Source organism: Uloborus diversus, chromosome 1 (assembly GCF_026930045.1).
Source record: "Uloborus diversus isolate 005 chromosome 1, Udiv.v.3.1, whole genome shotgun sequence".
Classification (NCBI taxonomy): domain Eukaryota; kingdom Metazoa; phylum Arthropoda; class Arachnida; order Araneae; family Uloboridae; genus Uloborus; species Uloborus diversus.
In genome coordinates this window covers 209,467,058-209,487,466 of record NC_072731.1, presented here as the reverse complement: position 1 = coordinate 209,487,466, position 20,409 = coordinate 209,467,058, and the positions used below count along the sequence as shown (strand labels likewise).

General features: G+C 35.4%; 1 protein-coding gene across 3 annotated transcripts in view; it reads right to left on the bottom strand.

Moving 5' to 3' along the window:
- The window catches only part of LOC129234155 (choline/ethanolamine kinase-like), a 110,228-nt gene that overhangs the window by 41,946 nt on the left and 47,873 nt on the right, over positions 1 to 20,409 (bottom strand). For all 3 annotated transcript variants that reach the window (XM_054868057.1, XM_054868058.1, XM_054868056.1), the window contains exons 3-4: positions 10,416 to 10,638; positions 2,799 to 2,932 (exon numbers count right to left, since the gene is read on the bottom strand). In XM_054868057.1, coding sequence (XP_054724032.1) covers positions 2,799 to 2,932; positions 10,416 to 10,638 — 357 coding nt within the window. The remainder of the gene's footprint in view (positions 1 to 2,798; positions 2,933 to 10,415; positions 10,639 to 20,409) is intronic.

Here is a 20,409-nt window from a genome sequence, read left to right as displayed (position 1 = left end):
TCAAGGGCACCCACTCTTGCTCCCTAAGAACAAGTGCGCACCCATCCCCCCCCCCCCCCCCCCCCCAATACTGCAAAGACGTCCCTCCTAAAAAAGAGAAAAATCCCCCTTAAAACACCCCCTTCCCCCCAAAAAATATTAATTCTGCAGTCTGCACCATGACCCCTCCTCTCCCCAGGTGGGCACCCTTGAAGAATGTTTAACGTTCTACAGTTTCAAACAATAATTAGTTCAAACGTTTGCTACATTCAACAGTTGCTCCTGTCTTGTTTTAGCAAGGACGGATCTAGAATTTTTTCAAGGAGTAGGCGGTTGATGTTTTACTTACTTTGTACGTATCTGACGTACACATTTGATATTACAATCATTATTTATATCAAAAACAACTTAAAACTAGAGATTTATCCAAGAATCTCCCTCAGACCTATTTCTTTCTTTTTCCGTTGAAAGAGGCATTTGAAAATTGCGTTTTAGAACTTCAAATTCGAAATAATTTTGATGGAATGTTTCAAAACCTCCACCCACAAATATCTTTGAAGGTCGTCTAAAACTGCACTTTATGGAAACTCGGTTCTGAAAAATTACCGGAATCACTGATTCCATTCCTTCTTCTAACACTACATGACATGTCTACATCCGTGTCTTTAAGACTTAAATTTTTCAAAATTTCCTGCAAGAAGACCTCCAAACTCTTCCTCCTAACATCACCAAAGATCGTTTGAAAAGGCTCTTTAGGAACTTCACGTCCCCATCGCCCTCTCTAATATCCGTCCTTGTTTTTCAGAGTAAGAACAAAATTAGTAGCCAAGACAAAAGCGTAAAAACCCCAGAAAAAATCGAACCATTAACTTAATAAATATGTAATGTTACAAGATGGAAAAATCCCGTTAGTGATTTAACAATATAACCACTCATATTAAAATGCTATCTATTACTTTTTTATGAGCAAAGAGAGTAAATTGCACAATTCACCAAAACTAGTAACATCAAACTCTTCATTAAGTGAGCAATGTGAAATATAAGAGCCTATCACCTAACAGAAAGCTACAACGACCGTTTCTATTCATTAAGCCATTTCATACCAATGATGGAAAACTCCAAAAAAAAAAAAATTTAATACTTCCGTATGTTGTGAATAGGAGCTGTTACAAAATAAAAGAATTCAACGCCTCTTATGTTGTAAAATTTAACATAAGGTTGTGATGTCATAATATACCAGACTAAAATCAACTTGTAATAGAATCCCCCACATTACTAGCTAGAACATTATACTAACTTTAATCCTATAGTTGGCACAGGAAGGACATGCAAAGAAATGCTGAAAGCAGTATGAAAGGGAAAGAAACAGTGAGTAAATAAATTTAATTGAATTAAAACACACACACATCAGCATATGAAAAGTGTCATTCCCGGGACTGGAACCTTCCCGTGAAGTTCAAAAATAAAATTCCTAGGGTAAAAATTGAAGTTAGTGTCTTCTGTTTAAAATACGTTTATTACCATCAAATCATTTTTGTGTAAACATGACTATAAAATCAAATTCTCTTTGCATTTCCAAGATCAAAGTTGCTTTTTTTTTTAAAAAAAAAAACCTAGACACTTTTTTAGGAATTACTTACTATACCATGACACACACACACATACTCAAACACATACAATGTGTGTGTGCTTTAATTTCTGAGGAAAAGAGAAACATCTTGAAAAAAGGATGCCATTTTCACACATGCATGCATTAGGTGAAGTGTCAGCAAGACTAATTACTCAAGTAAGTCATACTATAAAGAGCAGAGATTGAGCAACTTCCTTTTTTTATTTACTAAATTATTATTATTTCTGATTGAAACAGAGGGGGTGATATATTATAAACAGATGGCCTTTCTCACATCTCCATTCATATACTATCCCTGTATGCAGTAATAATGTAGAATATGTGAGAATTAAATTAATCATCTGTCGGTGTGAACTTTGAACAGTATAATTGATTTGTACATCTAATGAAATTAAACTACAGAAAATATTTATTCATTCTTTATTTTTTCAAAGTGAATATTTTATTAACCAAATTAATCTATTAGTGTATTAACCTTTTTTTTTCCATGAGATTCTAAATAGAAACACAGGCCCCTTTCAGATGATTCCAATTAGAATCATACTTGAGTATGAATTATAAAAATATATACATATACATGTGTATATATACTATACATGTGTATGTATACATATATATGAACTTATAATTTTATGGCTAAAGGGGGGTAAATGTGAAGAAAAATTTACTTGGAAAATAAAATTCAGGTCAGAGTTAAATGCTCTAAGACTGAACTATCAGGATCAAAAGTGGTAGGTAATTCAATTTCAGAACTGCACTTTTTAATCCTGTGAACAAACAACACATTAATTACAACAAAATAAACAAAAATGTACTAACTACGTTTTGAAAAAACATAACTTTTTAACCAAAGTAAATTTAGATTTAAAAAAAATCTGCATTGATTTGAATAAAACATCCAGGCGGAAACTAAATATTATAGGAAACCAATAAGAACACTTTCCTAATAAATGAATTTTAAAATGATTTAAGCACTTTCATGGTTCAAAGATATAAAATAACTGAAAAGGGTTTAAAGTTTCATATTCAAATTTGGCATTTAAATGCACAAACGGAAAGAGATTTTACTGTCAATGGACATTGGACATCCATAAGTATATGGCCTGGCCACTGGGATTTATACATTTGGCAAAGCAACAAACATATTCATAGCTTCTAAGAATTTTAAAGAAAAGAGACAATTACTTACTTCTCCATCTTCTCAAATAACCAGGTAGGCTCCTTGTTGATGGGAACATTTAAGGTATGCACTTTGGCGAGCTTCCTTGCGATGGTTGCAGATAATTCAGGGTCTTTTAATTCGTCACAGATCAAGGCACGGGCCTGCAACAAAATTGATTCATCTCTTTCAAGTTGACATTGAGTTGGAAGTAAAAATCAAATGAGCAAATAAGTGTTAGATCTAACCTTTTTAAATTAGATTCAAGCTAGACATGACTTAAAGAGTTATTTGACAAAGTGTACTTGCCATGTTACTTTTGATTTGCTCTGTAGCATGTCAAGTAGCATCAAAATGAGAAATTTACACTTTCCTTTCTACTGGACACTCAATATGAAAGGTAACATTTAGTGGAACCCAAAACAAGGAAGGGAAAGATGCTGTCACCAAAAATTTTATTTCAAAGTGGAATCAGTTTCGTTACTTTTAGTTTTGAGTTTATTACAATGGCCTTAGTTAATAATTTTCTTTTTACTGTTGAGTTAAACCTTTTCAGGATAACACATGAAATACATTACCAGCTCAGTCATTTCCAGCCGAGGACTGCAGTTTCGTGCTTATTAGCACTCATCAGCTCGGCATAGGAAAGTGACTGAGTTGGAGATGGAAAAACCTCTTAAGGAAGCCAAGAGTGCCAAACAAACTGGTAGCTAATATAGAATTAGCACAGACCAGACAAATGACTGAAGCAATGGTTTGGTTCAACTCAAAGATTGAAGGCAATGGTATCTTGAAGATATTGGCTGGGCTAATTCTGTATTGGCTACCAGTTTGTTTGGCACTCTTGGCTTCCTTAAGAGGTTTTCCATCTCCAGCTCAGTCACTTTCCTATGCCGGGCTGATGAGTGCTAATAAGCACGAAACTACTGCAGTCCTTGGCTGGAAATGACAGAGCTGGCGGTGTATTTCATGTATTTCTGCTTTAGCTCTGGCTAATGGCGGTAATTTACTGAAGACCCTTCAGGATAAGTTTGAAATTATTCACAGAAATTTAGTTGAAACTGGAAGTACATTAATATGAATAAAACAGGGCTCCCAACATATTTTAGCCACAGAAAAGGGTAAAAAGAAGACCACTTTTAATCAAAAAGTGCACTAAAGAGGACCGGTTAGGATTAAAAAGAGGACCTTGGGAGGACCATTCACAGTTAAACACAGGGAAGCAACAACATGCAAATTAGCTGCCTGCTACTAAATCCGTGAAGATAATTCATTAATTGATCATAATAATGATTTTTAATGATACAAAGTGTATCTGAAATTTGTAAGAAAGAAAACATTTTATTGAAGTCGCCACACCCAAAAATATGCAAATGCCACTTAAGTGATAAATACACTGAATGTAAATTTGAGCCTACTTTTACTGAATAACTTAATGTAATCAATAAATGTGCTAGTTCAGATTCATGCAGCAATATTTTTAAATTGAAAATACTCATTATGAATAATTTCAATAACAAATAAGGATATAAAGAAATACAAAAGAAATTCAATTTTTAATTATTTAAAAATAAAATTAAATATTATAATCTGAGATAGCATATGTCAAAATTGCTTTCAGTTTCCAAAAATATTAAAATAATTATAAGATGCAAAAGGATTGAAATTTCAAACACGAGAATCAAATTTTCGCAAAGTACTTTCACTGTTGGCATGTTTTCCAATTTTTTTTTTTTTTATTATTATTTACTAAAACTAAACATAACTAAAATTAAACATAAAATATGCTAGTCTAAGATAGCATATGTGAAAATAACATACAATTGCTCCAAATATTAAAATATTTACAAGATGCAAATATATTGAAATCTCAAACACGACAAGCAATTTTCGGCGAAGTCCGAGTAAGTACAATGTTGCCATGGTTCCAAAAATAAGGAAGTTTATTAGCAATTAAAATTAATCAAAAAATACGCTAATCTATGGGGTAGTATGTCAAAATAACTTCTGATTGCCTAAAATCTCAAAATATTTACAAGATGCAAAGAGATTGAAATTTCAAAAACAACACGCAATTTTTGGCTAAGTCCGAGTAAGTTTGGTGTTGCCATGGTTCCGAAAAAAAAAAGTAGTTTATAATAGTCATAAAATAGGCTAATCTAAGGTAATGCTTATCCAAATAACTTCTGATTGTCAAAAATATCAAAATATTAACAAGATTCAAAAAGATTGAACTCGCAAAATAAATTTAAAAAAATGAAGATTTCCTCTAGAAATTGTCATTATAGTACGCTAATTACTTGAAGTTTGAAGACAAAGAGTTAAGGAAGGAGCAAACGGCCTAATCTTGTGCATATGAAGGCGTCGTCCTTTACTGTATGATGTTTATTTTACATTGCCAGAATCGCGTAAGAAGAGCATTCAAGCTAGGTAAAATAACCAACATACAGGCAGGGTTTACGATCTCTAATAGTGAATCCTGCTGGAAATATTGAGGTTCTATGCGTTGGTGTTGAGAAAACAAAAACGCACAGATCCTCCGCGGCAGCGTGTAATCCGCACCTCATTAATTTTTCACTTTTTAAACAGATAATCCGCGGATTATATGCAAGAAAATACTAAAAGCGGCCTAATCGGACCAAAATGATACAAAGCGGTCTAAAACGGACTTTACCATAATAAACGAACTTTGGCGGGAAAAGCAGACCATTTGGGGGCCCTGAATGAAAATAATTACCGTATCAACGGGAGTAAGCACCGCACAAGATATAAGCGCCGCATAGAAATATATTCTCAGGAGAAAAAATAATGTATGCACCGCAATCGCCATTAGCACCGCACCCAAAATTAAACAACTTAGAAGCACAGTTAGTAGTAAAGAATGCTGGAATGAAATGCAAATGAAAGAAATATTTTTAATTAACGAAACAATATTTACTTTACCTTAAATATATTTTTTTACCTTGGGAGGTGACATTGCTTAATTAGCCAGAGCGAGGGACGCGGATCCTTCTCCTCAATGTCTCGCTAATATCAAACTCTCTGGTCCAAGAAGCACAAAAATATCGGTCGACGTTTGAGTATCGGACAATGGGGTATAAGGTTCTCGAAACATATAGAACTATGTTGAAGTATATTTTTTCACCGACGTGATTTTAAAAGTCATTTTTACTGCTTATTTCTACGTTTGAAATCTATTAATCATTATCAAAAGCGCTTATATAGTAATATTGTTATTTATATAGAAATCAGATACAAAATTGCAAACATTTAAAAACGTTGATTTTTGTTAGAAAAAAATATTGAAACATTAAGGTACTTTGACGTGAATGACGTACTTTTTCTACGTTAATCGTTATGTTGTGCTACCTGCCGGCAGCAGGACGATGTAGTGCCATCTATTGGCAGCATTTTTAACGTGGACTTTTTTACTTAAAAAAAAAAGCTGTGTGTGTTATCTGTCGCACCCGAATATGTGCGCCGGACCGGCAATTTTTTTGCTCTTTTTATACTTGTATGCGCCACGGCGCTTATTCCCGACAATACGTAACCTTTAACATGATATTGACATTACCATGAAGATTACAATCAACTATATTTCACCAAACTCTATTTTCATGGAAAGGCAAATGCATAGTCACTAAAGCTTCAATTTAATATCTTTGAGCTTTTTTTTTTCTTTTTCAAATAAGTCAAAACCTTCTTCTGAATTGAGGTTGATTCAGTGGCATAGTTAGAAATTTATCCTTGGGGGGGGGGGAGCAGGGCACGTATAAGTACTTACATAAGGGCTGTGCGATTTATTGTCACATATTAATATACTAGAAAATCGCCCATCAAGGTATGACGGGAGAAAATAGCTTTCTTGAACGATGCAATGGCCTGTTTGGTGCTATTTTTGATAGTTCAAATTTTAACCCTGACTCCAGTAGATTAACCCTTAACTCCAGTAGATAGCGTTCATTGTTAACCACTTTTTCGTTTCTTCATTCCCCTAAAATGACACAGTCTTACCAGTAAAACAGTTAAGGTACCGGATCCAGTTCAGCTTCGTAACACTAAAGCCATGTTAAACATTGCCGAAAAATATAATCAAATTATCATGCCGTGGCATGAGTTTCATTGTTGTGTGTAGGCTTGTGTGTGTGCGTAGACCTGTGTGTATGAACGCAGGCGTGTGTGAGTGTATGTGTGTGAAGTCGTGTGTGTGTGTGAACGTGCGTGTGTGTAGGACATGGACGCCTCCGACCAGGAGAAGCGGATAGCTCAGAACCGGAGCAGCCGCCCCGCCTGCAGAGGGCTCTGGTCCAAGCTGAAAAAAGAGCCACAACGCCAAGGACCGTCAAATGAGAACAGTAAGCAATCGTGATTGCTCAAAAAAAAAAAAAAAAAAAAGGTGAGCTGATGTTATGCACCACATGATTCGTTTTACTCCAAATAATGATTTTTAATCAACACTTTCAGAAAAACACCAAAACCATAACCTTACCTGATTCGGACGCGTCCTTCACATTAAGGAACCTAATAACATTTCAAATATTAACTAGTTTGTCGCAAACCGATGCAAATTTGTCGCCAACTTGGTGATATTTCGCCGAGTTCGCGACAAAACTTAGTGATCAAAAGCTTGGCGATTTTTCGCCAAATTTTACATCACTTAAGTTTGCATTGACAATAACAGATTTTCTTCCAAAAAGGTGTAAAAGACCCTTATTGGAACATCCAAATGCAACCAAAAGGGGAGGTGCAACCCTAGACTCTACTACTTTGGAATCTACATACCAAATTTCAACTTTCTAATACTACTTCTGAGTTATACGAGATACGTACATACATACATACATACATACGTACATGCCAGACGTCACGAGAAAACTCGTGGTCTCGGGGATTGTTAAAATGGATATTTTGGGCCAGTGGCGTAGCTAAGGGAGAGGTTTTGGGGACAAAACCCTCTCCCCCCCCCGAAACGTTAGTCTCAAAAAAAAGAGGAAAAGAAGAGGGAAGAGAAAGAAAAAAAAAGAAGAAAAAGAAAAAAAATCAAAACAATTTTTTTTTTTTGAGTAACAATCGTCAAAAATTCACTTTGCTTCCCCCCCCCCCAATGCCATTGAAAATCTGCTCCATGTGTGACCCTCAAGCATAAAGACGCCTCCCTCTGCTGCGACAATTTTTTGATAATTGAGTGAAATTTGACACTTCGCTTTAGAAATGATATTGATTTGTTAAATCCACGTATATTCAGCCTCTCTTTGTCATAGATTCTGCAAATTGTTAAATATGTTTAATTTTATGAGCCGCGCAGTGGGAATATTGTATACAGTCGAATCTGTATATTTCGAAGTTCACATTAAATTTAAAAAATCGAGATAAAGAGTTTTTGAAATACGGGGGCTTTAAGAAACTTTTTATAGAAATTTGAAATATGATGGTGAAAATTTGAAATCGATACTAAAGACAATATGGGCTCTTGATTAAAATTCCTCTTTATTAGTTTTGTTAGGTATTTATTCTATTATTATATTATTAAGTGCTTTATTGCGAGTTTAAGGAATGATTTTGACAGTAAAAGAAACTTTAAGCATATCTTTTTCAAGAAAAAGTCTTTTATTGCTTTTTGGTCTCTGATTTTTTTTTTTTTTTTTTTTTTTTTTGGATTCATTATTTATCCTCTTGAGGTTAGCAATTGCAGCAAATCTAACTTGGCCAGTATTCTACGATTTTCCTTTTTTCATCACTTGAAAAAACTTATACTTTCTTTTCACTCCTATCATTTCGGTTTTCTAAGGAATCACAATTTTAAGAAAGAGAGCAACCAACGAATCTTACAAATCCAGATAACGTAGCGAAATGGCTTTTAACTTGAATGACTTTTAACCATGAACTTGAAATGTTCATCTTAACATGTCAAACCTGAGAATTTCACCCCTTTACTCTTCTTCCAAGAAAGTGCGCGAAATGACTGTCCTTTTTTGGTTAATCTTCCTAGAAAGCCTATTCGTGGAACGCATTTCTCCCTTTTTTCACACTGCCTCCTCAACTCTTGAAGACAATTCCTCTGTTTCTGAGTTGAAGAAAATGTTTTTGTTTGCTGCTAAAGCTCATTGGGCTTCGAATTCGAAAATGATAGCATAACCGGAATTCGGTAGAGGTTTTTGTTGGTCTGGTCTCGTGTGTGTCATAGGTCATAGTCAAAACTGCCTTTGCTAACCAGAGTATCCATTGCAATCACATTGATTTTTCAGCCAGTACTGACTGCGTATTCTTTTGGAAACGTACAGTCTGTTTAAAATAGTACATTCTTAGTGAAAGTTGTTGCATAATAAAGGGAACAAGACCAATAACAAGCTTTTTTCAACCCAAAGAAAAAAATTAAAATGACGAAAAGGATTGCTCTAAAAAGAGAAAGTTAACGTTGTCTGAAAAAAATGAAGTACAGTCTGCAAAGCAGCATTAGTCCCATCGGACCCTTCTGAAGGTAATTTTATTTTAATTCAAAAGAAAAACTGCATAGCATTACATGAATAGAATGTTTAAAAACAAGATGAATCTAGATAATTTCTATTAGCTTGGTTTGAATTAATAAAAAGTAGAAAATAAAAAAGACTTCTGTTTATAATACCAGAAAATTGCTGTTGCTCTCTCAAATAGATATTTATGTAAATTCTAAAGCAGCTAATAAAATTGAAAATAAAGACTTGAAAGGGGAACAGATTGTATGCATTTGAGCGAATAACTTTCTACCGCCTATATTTCTTCCCTAACTTTTTTTATTCAAATTTTATTAACTGCTTTAGAATTAGCATTAATGTGAATACATAAAAAGCAACATATAAATATAACGATATGAAAAGCAATTTCATTTTTTGCGGGTTATAATTCAAGAAGTCTTTTTTTTTTTAATTTTATTTCATACTTTTAGTGCAAACCAAGTTAGTAAAAATAGTCTTTATAGTCTGACCACCGATGAGATTGAAAGTCAAACATCCAGTTTACAGGCGGAAATGGAAGTATCTATTAGCTTTCAGGAATGCCAGCTTTTGTAGATGTGTGTTAGCCTCTGAATTAAGCAGTCACACTGAAATGAACGGAACACGGTCATCAGATATTTGATTTCCCCCTGATTTGGTTAGATTGGCTTTGGTTTTGACAAGACGTTGCTAGAAAATTTCAATTTAAATTAAATAGAGGGAAAAGAAAAAAAGTTGAATTTTCCATAACATTAAAAAAATAAAAAATTCTTTGCTTTTGTTTTGTTTGACACAATTATCGGAATTCGGGCACCCCATTCCAAAGTATGTAAGATTCACCTCCCTCTTATTTTTTTAATACTAAAAAAAATTACATATTATATATATATATATATATATAAGAAGACTCCCCCTAGCTACGCCTCTGTTTTGGGCCTCCATACGTTCTTAGTCATCTATGCACGTGCGGTCGGGTTGAAAAACCCTCTCAACATTCATTCGGGGATGAACAAAATGGAAAATTAGTGGATTGAAATACCACGAACGGCATGACGGATTATTATGCGACGATCAGACAAAAACCTGTTTCAGATTGGCACATGGACCATTATACTGGTTCATGAAAAGCAATTCAGTATTATCTCCATCAGATATCTTCTCTATGGGAGAGACTCACCGGTATGTATTCCTCCAGCCTCCCACCGGGAAAGATGCCGTAGAGCTTAGGGCCAAGCTTCCTCTCAGACAGCATCATGAAGATGACGCTCTCGGTGACTTTGGCCTCGGCGCCCTCGTGGATCTGGCCGTACATACGCATCAGCACCTGACGTGGCTCGCCCACCAAGGGTGTGTGCGTCTCGGGCAAGGAACAGTAGTACAGCAGGTTGCTCATGCCTCCACTGGAAAAGTAATAAAGACACCACATAAGTTGTTGGCACAAACCAAAATAAAGGCGAAACTGAGTTATACTTTGCATTCCTCAAAAGCTCTTGTGCCCAGTGTCGTTACAGCATTGCATTTCGTACTCTGAATCAATGTCAAAACCTTAATTGTTACAAGTGTCCTTTACCCAACAAGACCCGTCTGTATGGTTTGAGTTTCAGAAATGGCGTACCCAAGGAGAGAGTGCATAGGGTCTCCCCGAAATGAGCAAGAAAAATTAAAAATTATACATTTTTCTGTTTGTATACACAAGAAAAATCGAATTTGAGAACATGTAAATTTCATTGGACACCCGGCGAAATGAAATCCTAATTACGCTACCGTCTAAGACCACGTTTCAACTTTTAACAAATGTTAATATATTGTACTTGTTTTAATGTTTCAATTTTATTTTCAAATTTTTATTTTATTTTCTTATGAAATTTGAAATGAATCTTTTAATACATGGCTCTTTATTTATTAAGCTGTGAACCCTCCGTAATTCTGTTCGTTTTAGCTATTTTAAGCACAATCCTCGTAAGTTTCTCACTCGCTTATTTCGGTAAAAAATATTTCACTTCGAAGATTTCCATTGATAGCCGGATCAACGCGCGATTGCTTGTTTAAAAAATTTAGACTGAAGCCGCGAAGGTGAACCAACGAGCTATTTCATGAGACTGAACTACCTGACGTCAAGGAGCAGCAGCAAAACACGGATCCCTGAGGACAGGACATGGAAGATCGTTTCAAATAAACCTTTTCAGAAATTTTTACAAAGCGATTGAAGACTTATAAATATATTGTTGGTTTAGAGCATCCTTTTCCGATTTCTATTCCGCAAGCATTTGGATAATGATTGGATTAAAACTCCAGACCACTGTCATGTGACCTTATCCGTAAGTTAGCTAAAAGTAAGTGTATATGAGTCAACTTACCCAGCTCATTTCCCCTTCAAAAGCATTCACATGCCTTTCTCTCTCTCTCTCTTTGTATTGTATGAAGATTATGATCTACAATTTAAGTAAGCAGGCACTATGTATATTAAGATGTGGACTGCAAGAAGATTCTGTAAGTTGAGCAAACAAAATGAGACAGGCAGTACTGTGTTGGCCCTTCACATTGTTTATACCCTTCACAAGGCGTGTTAGTTATTCCCCCCTCCCCCGCTTAATCCCAATTTTAACTTCGTATTGTGAACACAAAATTTTTAGGGCGTTATCAGTAAGGTTCTGTTTCTGTTATGTGCTCACGGAAAAGGGGACATCGAAATTTGGAGCAACGTTCTACCATTACGTTTTTGTGTTAACTTGGTGAATACGCGAGTGTGACCTATGAAAAGTTGAAACAGGTTTACGGGGAAGACTCCTTATCAAGGGCCCCACGTTTTTCACTGACACAAATCATTCTTGCATGGCCGAGAGTCGAAGGAAGATGAACCTTGCTCGGGTAGATCTTCAACTTCAAAAAACTGTGGTGACCTCAACACCCGATTCGCCTGATCTCAGCGTTTATGATTACCACCCCCCCCCCCCCCATCTAAAAAAAAGTCTAAAAATGACGCCGTGCTAGGCTATGGAGAACTCCCCGAAAAAATGACACAGCTAAAGGCCACACCGGTTAAAATCTTCCAGCACTGTTGCTAAGACTGGGGGAAATTATCCGTTGATGTATAGAATCTGCCTTTAAAGGAAAATTTTGTTGCTTAAAAAAATAAAAAGTTTAGTAAATAACAAAACTAGTGTCATTACTTATCTGCCACTCGCATCCCTAATGATGATCCATTAATTTTCCCTTGCGGGGCCGGATCCCGAAATTTTCGTAAGGCGGGTCAAGTTTTAATGGACAGCGTTATATCTCCTACCCATCCCTCCAAGGGTGATGGCGCACCCCGTCACATGTTACGGAGTACACTCCTTCTAATTGAGATCAAAACATTTTCAAATAATCCCCTCCTCCCCCCCCCCTCCAAAAAAAATATCAATGCCACAATTAGCGCCATGAATCATATTCCCTCAAATTTTCTTCATAAGTCATTTCATTAGGCAGACAGGCTATGGTCACATAACTGTATAGGCTTTCAACATATGATATTACAGCTATAAAATACTAGTTAGAAAAAGCACATACTACACACACAAACATGTGGTTTAAGGTGGAAGAGTGCTGTGAAAAAAAAAAAAGTTTAAGTCATTAGAGATGTTTTTTTTTTTTTTTTTTTTTTTTTTTTTAATGAACAACAAACTAACAAGCTCAAAACAGTACAAACCCATCCGTAAACGAACTCTATCAATCTCTTGAATTGTAACGTGGTGAGAAGAAATACCTCACAGAACCAAACCAAAAAAAGGTTAACATTGATTCGATGTACTATTTTTTCGGATGTAAAAAAATTGAAGTTTAGTAATAATCATAGTAAAATTCTTGTCATACGGGGGTCAGCTGACCTTTGATCCTCCCCTGAATCTGCCACTGAGCCCTTGCGACAACGATGGAAATCTGATAAAATAGAACTACTGAACGTCCCTTTTTACAAGGTAGTATCACAGTAAATCAAGCCTCAATCCTATTACAAACTTAATTTTTGTATCGTGTTTGTCACGTACTACGTATATTGAACTGATGAATTCAATTTAAACTGATTTCGATTCAGACGCCCCTGATTCGAACTGATGATGATTCAAACTGATAATGAATCAGTGGTCGAACAAAAACTCGCAAAACCATCTGCTTGGCGAGTTTTTGGCCGAAAGAACTGTTCCTGCCTGTTCGTAATCAGCCTTACTCACCAGATTTAGCACCATGCTACTTCTAGCTCTTCCCAAAAAGTAAAACTGTGCTTAAAGGATACCATTCTTGATGTTGAGAATGCCACACCGACGCAGTTGAAAGTCCTTCTGAAAAATGCCTTCCAGAAATACCACCATTCATGGATTCCAGGGTTCGAAATAAAATATCATGATATTTTCGAAAATATCCGATATTTTGATATATATCGATATTTTCAATCAGCACAAACTAAAGTCTTCAAAATAGTAAATGCATCCTTAAATCATTCTTTATTTTCTTACATTCTTTATCTTCTTTGTCTTGGGTCAAGAGATATTAGTAGTAGACCTGGTAAGGTGCTGCTGTATAGTATGATTCTTTCCGGAGGGTCTCCCGTATGGTAAGTCACAAAGTGATAGAAACAAGGGGCCCTCGGGGGTGATGTATAGTATGATTTAGTAAAAAAATTCAATGAAAGCCTACCTAAAACGTTATCTTTATACGCGTTTTACTCGAAAATTGAAAGTGTCCACTTACATCCCTTTGCTTCTGCCTCATATGTAAACTTAAAATTAAGGTTTTTCTCATTATTTATATATAATATTTCATTTTACATTTTTGTCAATTTTAATAAAATTAATTTCGCATTTGCCGTTTTATTCATTTTTTTTTTTTTCTGTTAGCTACTTTTACACAGTTATATGATTCAGAAATAAAAAAATATGCATTAGTTGGTGCATAGTCAAAAGACATTTTCTATTTTTCTGATCAAAGTTTAATATTTGATTAGGCACTTTTAATACGATTTAAAATTCTTACATTACTAATAGTAAAAATGAATGTAAAATAAAAAAGAAATACCACATCACTTTGCTGTATTACTGATGTAACAACACATCATAAAAATATAGTGCATAACTTTTTGGCTATTTTTAATAATAAATGAACAATATTACTATGATTAATATAATTTTTATATTCAAAATACCGTAGTTGAAAAAATAAATATCGAAAATATCATGATATTTTAAAAATAAATATCGGATATATATCGTGATATATATCAGCGAACCTTGATGGATTCAGCATTGGGATAGGTACATTGCTCGTCAAAGACAGTACTTTGAAGGATGTTAAGTCAAATTCCATGCAAACGTTTTAGCATTTTTTTTTTTAATTGCACCTTGTATTTGCACCAACCCTGAACCCATAGCAATTAATGCTAAGGAAATTATTTAAAAAAAAAAGTAATGGTACTCTCAGTTTCAATGAGATGACGTCTGCCTTCAGCTCTGTTATTCACTATTAAAATTCGCGCGGGGGAAAAAGAGAGAGAGAGAAAGAAAAGAAAAAAAAAACTTATTAAATGGCTTTAAAAAAGGAAAAAAAAGAAAAAAAATGAAACGATCAAAAGTGATAAAGGTTTTTCAGCATGTGCCGAATTTTATAACTATGCGGAAGAAAATATGTAATCCCTTATTAATTTTCCTCCTCTAAGATTTCCAAACGTGAAGAGAGCCTCGTGATTTCAGAAACGCAAGGCATCAAAAAACGACAGCAATGCTAACAAATGAATCGAAAGGACGTACTACAGTAATACGAATGCACTGCGCAGAAGAAAATAAAATCCACGTAACAATTGGCAGACAAGGTCTCACGAACCATAACTCAACTTGATTGTTGTCTCTCTTCACATTTGAGTACAAATTGGAAACAGTAGAAGACTTATAAAGTATCTCCAGAACATATTGTAAATTCGGACAACGTGTCTTGTCGTTACATTTTAGATAGAATATATCCAGTTGAAAAACATATTCGACCCGAAAAGCGAGAATCGCAAAGTAGTATTGTTTCATGCTATTTCAGTAGTAAAAGTGTATAAATCCCTACCTTACTTTTCTGGAACGATTGTAAAATGTATTGCAACTAAAACAGTAAAGCAATTACTCAAAGGTAAATTTTAGAAACTATTTTTATTTTGTTGCAGGCGAAGAGTGAAGCGGAGAAATAGATGCTTTTCTACGTTGTTTTAAGTGTAAATGAGTATTAAATAGAGTTTAACCACAAACTACACTGTTAAGTGGTATAACATTCTATTATTTGAATGTTACGTTATTTTTAGTAAACACGTTTTGGATTCTTAAAACGGGGAAATTTCGAATTTACTTTGCATTTTGTCAGTGTTCGTTGATAATGGCTCATTGAATCGGCACATATAAATTCTATACGCAGCTCTGAGTTTAATTAGGTACTATAAAAACAAACATTAGAGCAAAATAAAGCCCAAAGGCAGGTCGTCAATTCGGCTGGGCTATTGTTGGGTGGGGAGGGAAAAATATCCCCCCTCCCCCGATACTAAAAGCGTAATGTACTTAGCATTTTACATGCATTTTAACGTTTTTTGTTCATCAAATTGTAATGAAAATTGAATATATACCCTTTACCTCCCCCCCCCCCTTGGAAAATTTTGAAACGACGAGCATCGGTAACCCTGCACGAAAGTAGGGTTTAATATTTTACAAGTTCAAAAACCTTCATTTTTCAATAGAAAGATTTTAATTGCTTAATACAGGGGTGCCCCCCCCCGAAAGCAAGGGTGCAGCCCCCCTTCCCTAAATATCGCGAAGACCCTCCCAAGTTCAAGAGCCACCCTCCACCCTCAAAAAGAAAAATAATCCTTAAAACAACCCCTCCCCTCCTAAAAATTTCAGTAGCACAGTATGCGCTATGACCCCCCCCCCCCCCCAGGTGGGCACCCCCTGCTTAACATGCAGTACTACTAAATACAATTTTTATTTTGTTATTTAATATGTTATACATTTTAATATAAATTGAAAACAAAATGATGTTGAACTTAAAGCATAACTAGGGCCATTACAATTCTCATGCTAGTTGAAACAAAATGTTGCAAAACGTATTTCATTCGTTGTTAAAGTGTCCTGATGCGATCTGATGCGCCTAAACCAGTGGTTCCCAACCTTTTCACGTCGTGACCCCTTTTTCGGCAACAAAACAACTCGCGACCCCCTATGTGTCCTCTCCTCCATGTGTGTGTGTGTTTGCGTATGAGTAGACATTATGTATACTTTACATAATAACTCAAAGAGCTTGAGTTATTTTATTCTTTATGGGTAAAACACAATGATTGTAGAAATAAAAATCAAGATAGTCACTACAATGTTAAATATGCATTTCGACACTTTGAAAAGTCTTGCGTCCTAGAAGTGGAGAATGAAGGATTTGGTGTTCGGAGGAGCCGATGTCATGAATATCTAGTCTTGATGTCACCAACTTTCATTAAAGTGAATGAAGGCATTTTATTTTAACAAGGCCGTTGCGAAGTCAAAAACTTGCGAGGAGGGCGTTTGATAGTCACTCAATATTTTTCTAAGCAAGACAGAGACAAAGAGAGTCCAGAATTTGGCTTAGAGGGGGGGGGGGAGGGTCATTACTAGCATCTGAGGAATCAAATTAAGAGAATTGCGTTATAAAAGAGGAGAAAGAGAATTAACAATACGGAACAAAATGTGACATACGGGAAGGTCAAAATCCGGAAAATGCTCGACATTGAAGTTCTAAAGCTGCAGTTTAAGCGAAATCTGGTAACGTTAAGAGGAGGAGGAGAGGTTCAGAGATTTTATGAACGGTTCAAGCTCGAAGACTCCGCCTGTGAAGTTCTAAAGATGAAGTTTTAGTCAATGTTTCACCATAGGGTAGGGGGGAGGAGAATTCTCCAATTTTTCAAGAATAAAAATGAAATGCCATAAAAAAGCGCAGTTGTGGACGATCTTTGTTGAAGTTAAGAGAAGGAAAGGCGTTTGGGCTACCTTTCCCGGCAATTTTTTGAATTTGAGGTCCTAAAATCTCATTAACAGGTCATCTTTGCAAACATTAGGAAGAAGGTTTGGAGCCTCTCTTCAGCAGTTTTTTCGGAATTGAAAATTTAGAAGAGTTTTAATGACATAGAGGAAGAAAGGATTGGAGGTATTCCAGCGGAATTTTTTATGAAATATAAGTCCAAGAAACAGAATAGTAGGTTATCTTTGATAACAAAAAGAAATGTTCGGAGACAGTCACCCTGATTTTTTTTAAATTTAAGGCCTAAAAGCGAAACTTTATACGATGCTTCATGATGTGAAGGGGGACAGCAGGCACTTATTCCCTTTAATTGTTTTCAAAAATCAAAGTCCTAAAAACCCATTTCTTGGCTATATTTGACGAAACGAGACGGAATAGGGTTCGGGGCTCTTCCCCGGAATATTTCCAAAATTAAGTCCTAAAACGCAATTATAGGATATTTTTCAGGATAAGGGTTGGGGTAAAAAAAATCTCTCAAAGAAATTATTCGGAATTCAAGTTTCTAAAACAAAATTTTAGACGATTTTAGATGATGTTAGAGGGAGAAAAATTCGGTACTCTTTGGCGTATTCTTATTCATTCCTTCGCTCAACTATTGATGCTACTCCAAAATGATGCTATTTTTCCCCCTGTGTATTTTCATTTTTTAATTTAGGGATAATGTCGCGATCCCCTTGGGGGTCGCGACCCACAAATTGGGAATCCCTGGTCTAAACAATTTATTGTTTTTAAGCATCGTTTTGAATAAATGAAACGGAAGGAGGTTTTTTTTCTTTACTTTTCTTTTTTTCTGAAACCGGGAAGAAAAAGAAAGCAACATTGTTATTATTTTGGGACAGGATGCTTACGTCGCAGTTGGCAAATCTGAGCACTGTTGTTTACCGCTTTCCACTCAAAACAGTAGTTATCTTCCTTCACACCGAAAGTTGATTTGCAGCTATTCCGTTTCTTTCTCGTAAACAAATGCTTATGTAGGACATTTAACAGATAACGACACGACAGGTACAACTGCTCTTGAAAAGTTCTATTAAAAACTACTGAATTTGTCGCAGTAAGAAACGCGATCCTTTCTATTCTAAAATGTAAGTTTGTGTTTCTGGGTACGCAGAAAGAATCACAAGCCAACAGGCAGGGCTCAATTACCCAATAGGCAAATTAGGCAGCTGCGTAAGGGAGGCAAAATTTTCAGGGGCGGCAAATTTCTTTAACCACACATTTTTTTAATCACATTTTTATTCTTGAAAGTAAAATATTAGCATTCTTTCATTTTACACAGAGACAAATTTTTCTTGTAATTTAATAATAATTACTTTCACATATCTTATGATAATCAAATGTTTTTCAAACATGGTAATAGATCAGAGTAAAATAGTAAGTGAAGACGAAAAGCGGGTGTCAATTTCAGAAAGTGTCGTTGCGTTTATCCAGAAGTCGCAACAAGATTGGAGTTTGATAGATTTTTAGAGATTTTTAGTGATATACTAAAATTTATTCAGTACTGGTTTCTTGAGTGATTGACGTTTATTTTCTTTTTTACATTAATAATATTTAAAAATTGTTTCCTGTTAACATTAAGTCTCGGAGGCAAATGAAAATGAGTGACGAGCGAAAAAGGCGAGATGATTTTAAATAAAGGATACATGCTAAATTAAAAACAGAAGAACAAAAGAGAGTCTTAAAAAATGTTTTAGCGTGATATATTTTTTTCAAATGAGCAGTTTTCAAAAATGGAAACTTTGGACTCTTTTCAAAGTAATCCAGTTGCAATTTACCTGACAGTTTAAATTTCGGGCACACCTTTTTGCGCATTTTTGAGCTTTTGCTTCTTTAAGGGGAAGGGGGCGGCAGATTTCGAATCTGCCTTGTGGCGGCATGTGGCTAAATTCGGCCCTGCCAATAGGATCCAACTTATCACACCCTGGCTGGTTTTAAATTTGATGACTTTAATACAGAAACAGGGGCGGACTGAGTACCGTAGGACAGCGCCAACCTTGACTATAGTGCCTTGACTTCCAGAGGATACAGAAAAAAAAGAAGAAGAAGAAGACGCAAGCGCACAGGATCGAGAGCGAGAAAAAAAAAACCGCAAGCACACAAGTTCGTGATCGCAAAAAAAAACGAAGGCACACAGGTTCGAAGGCGCAAGGAAAGAAGAAAAAAATGCACAGACGCGTAAAAAATTAGAAAGAAAAAAAATAAACGAACTTGCACTAGTTCGAGGGAGCACAAAAAGAACCGTAGACGCATAGGTTCGAAGGCGCAACGGCCCGCGGGCCAATCCGCCACTGTATAGAAATGGTTTTCCATTTTTTTCTTCTTCTTTAACCTTTCTTAGCCATTTACATTAAAATCATATTTACTGTCAGAGTCTTCAACAATGGTTTGAAGCAATACAGCTTAGAGAGCATCTTGCGCCACAAAACCCGATTATTTCGTATGCTTTAGCGGAATTTTGACCTCGGTACAATTTAAGAAAGCTTTTGTATCTACAAAAAGAATGAAATGTTATTTCCACACAGGTTTGAGCCCCAGTGCCGGACACCAGATAAAAGATACAGTTCAAATGATATGAAAATTTATAACACATCCAGTAATGGCTCAAGAAGACTTTTTTTTTTTTTTTTTTGTGTGTGCAGACAAAATTTCTTTAAGACTCTGCAACAAACAAGCTTCTACTTAAGATTAATCTCAGCATTTTCTTATAAAAATAATGGCCACTTCTTAGGAACACAAAAACCAGATAGAAATTAAGTTGTATCACTTCTGAGACGATACTTATAAAGGACGTTAACAGCAAAACCTTAAAGGTGGCAAAGTACAGAACGCATCTGAAAAGTAATCGAGATTCCATCTATCAAATCAAAAATCACTTCGACATTGAAAGCTCTCACCAAATTGGTCTAGGTTAATTTATTTCCGATTCCTATAGAAATGAAGGTCAATAAAATCAATAAGCTTTCTTTATATAGCAGACGATATGCTGAAGTTATAAACCCATTTAACATTAAATTTTTAAACTGCTTTGGCATCATTTTTAGAACACTTTTACAAACCTAAAATGTAAATTTTGTCCCCCCCCCCTCAAAACTGCATTATCGTGAAGTTTGGCATATTATATACCAAAC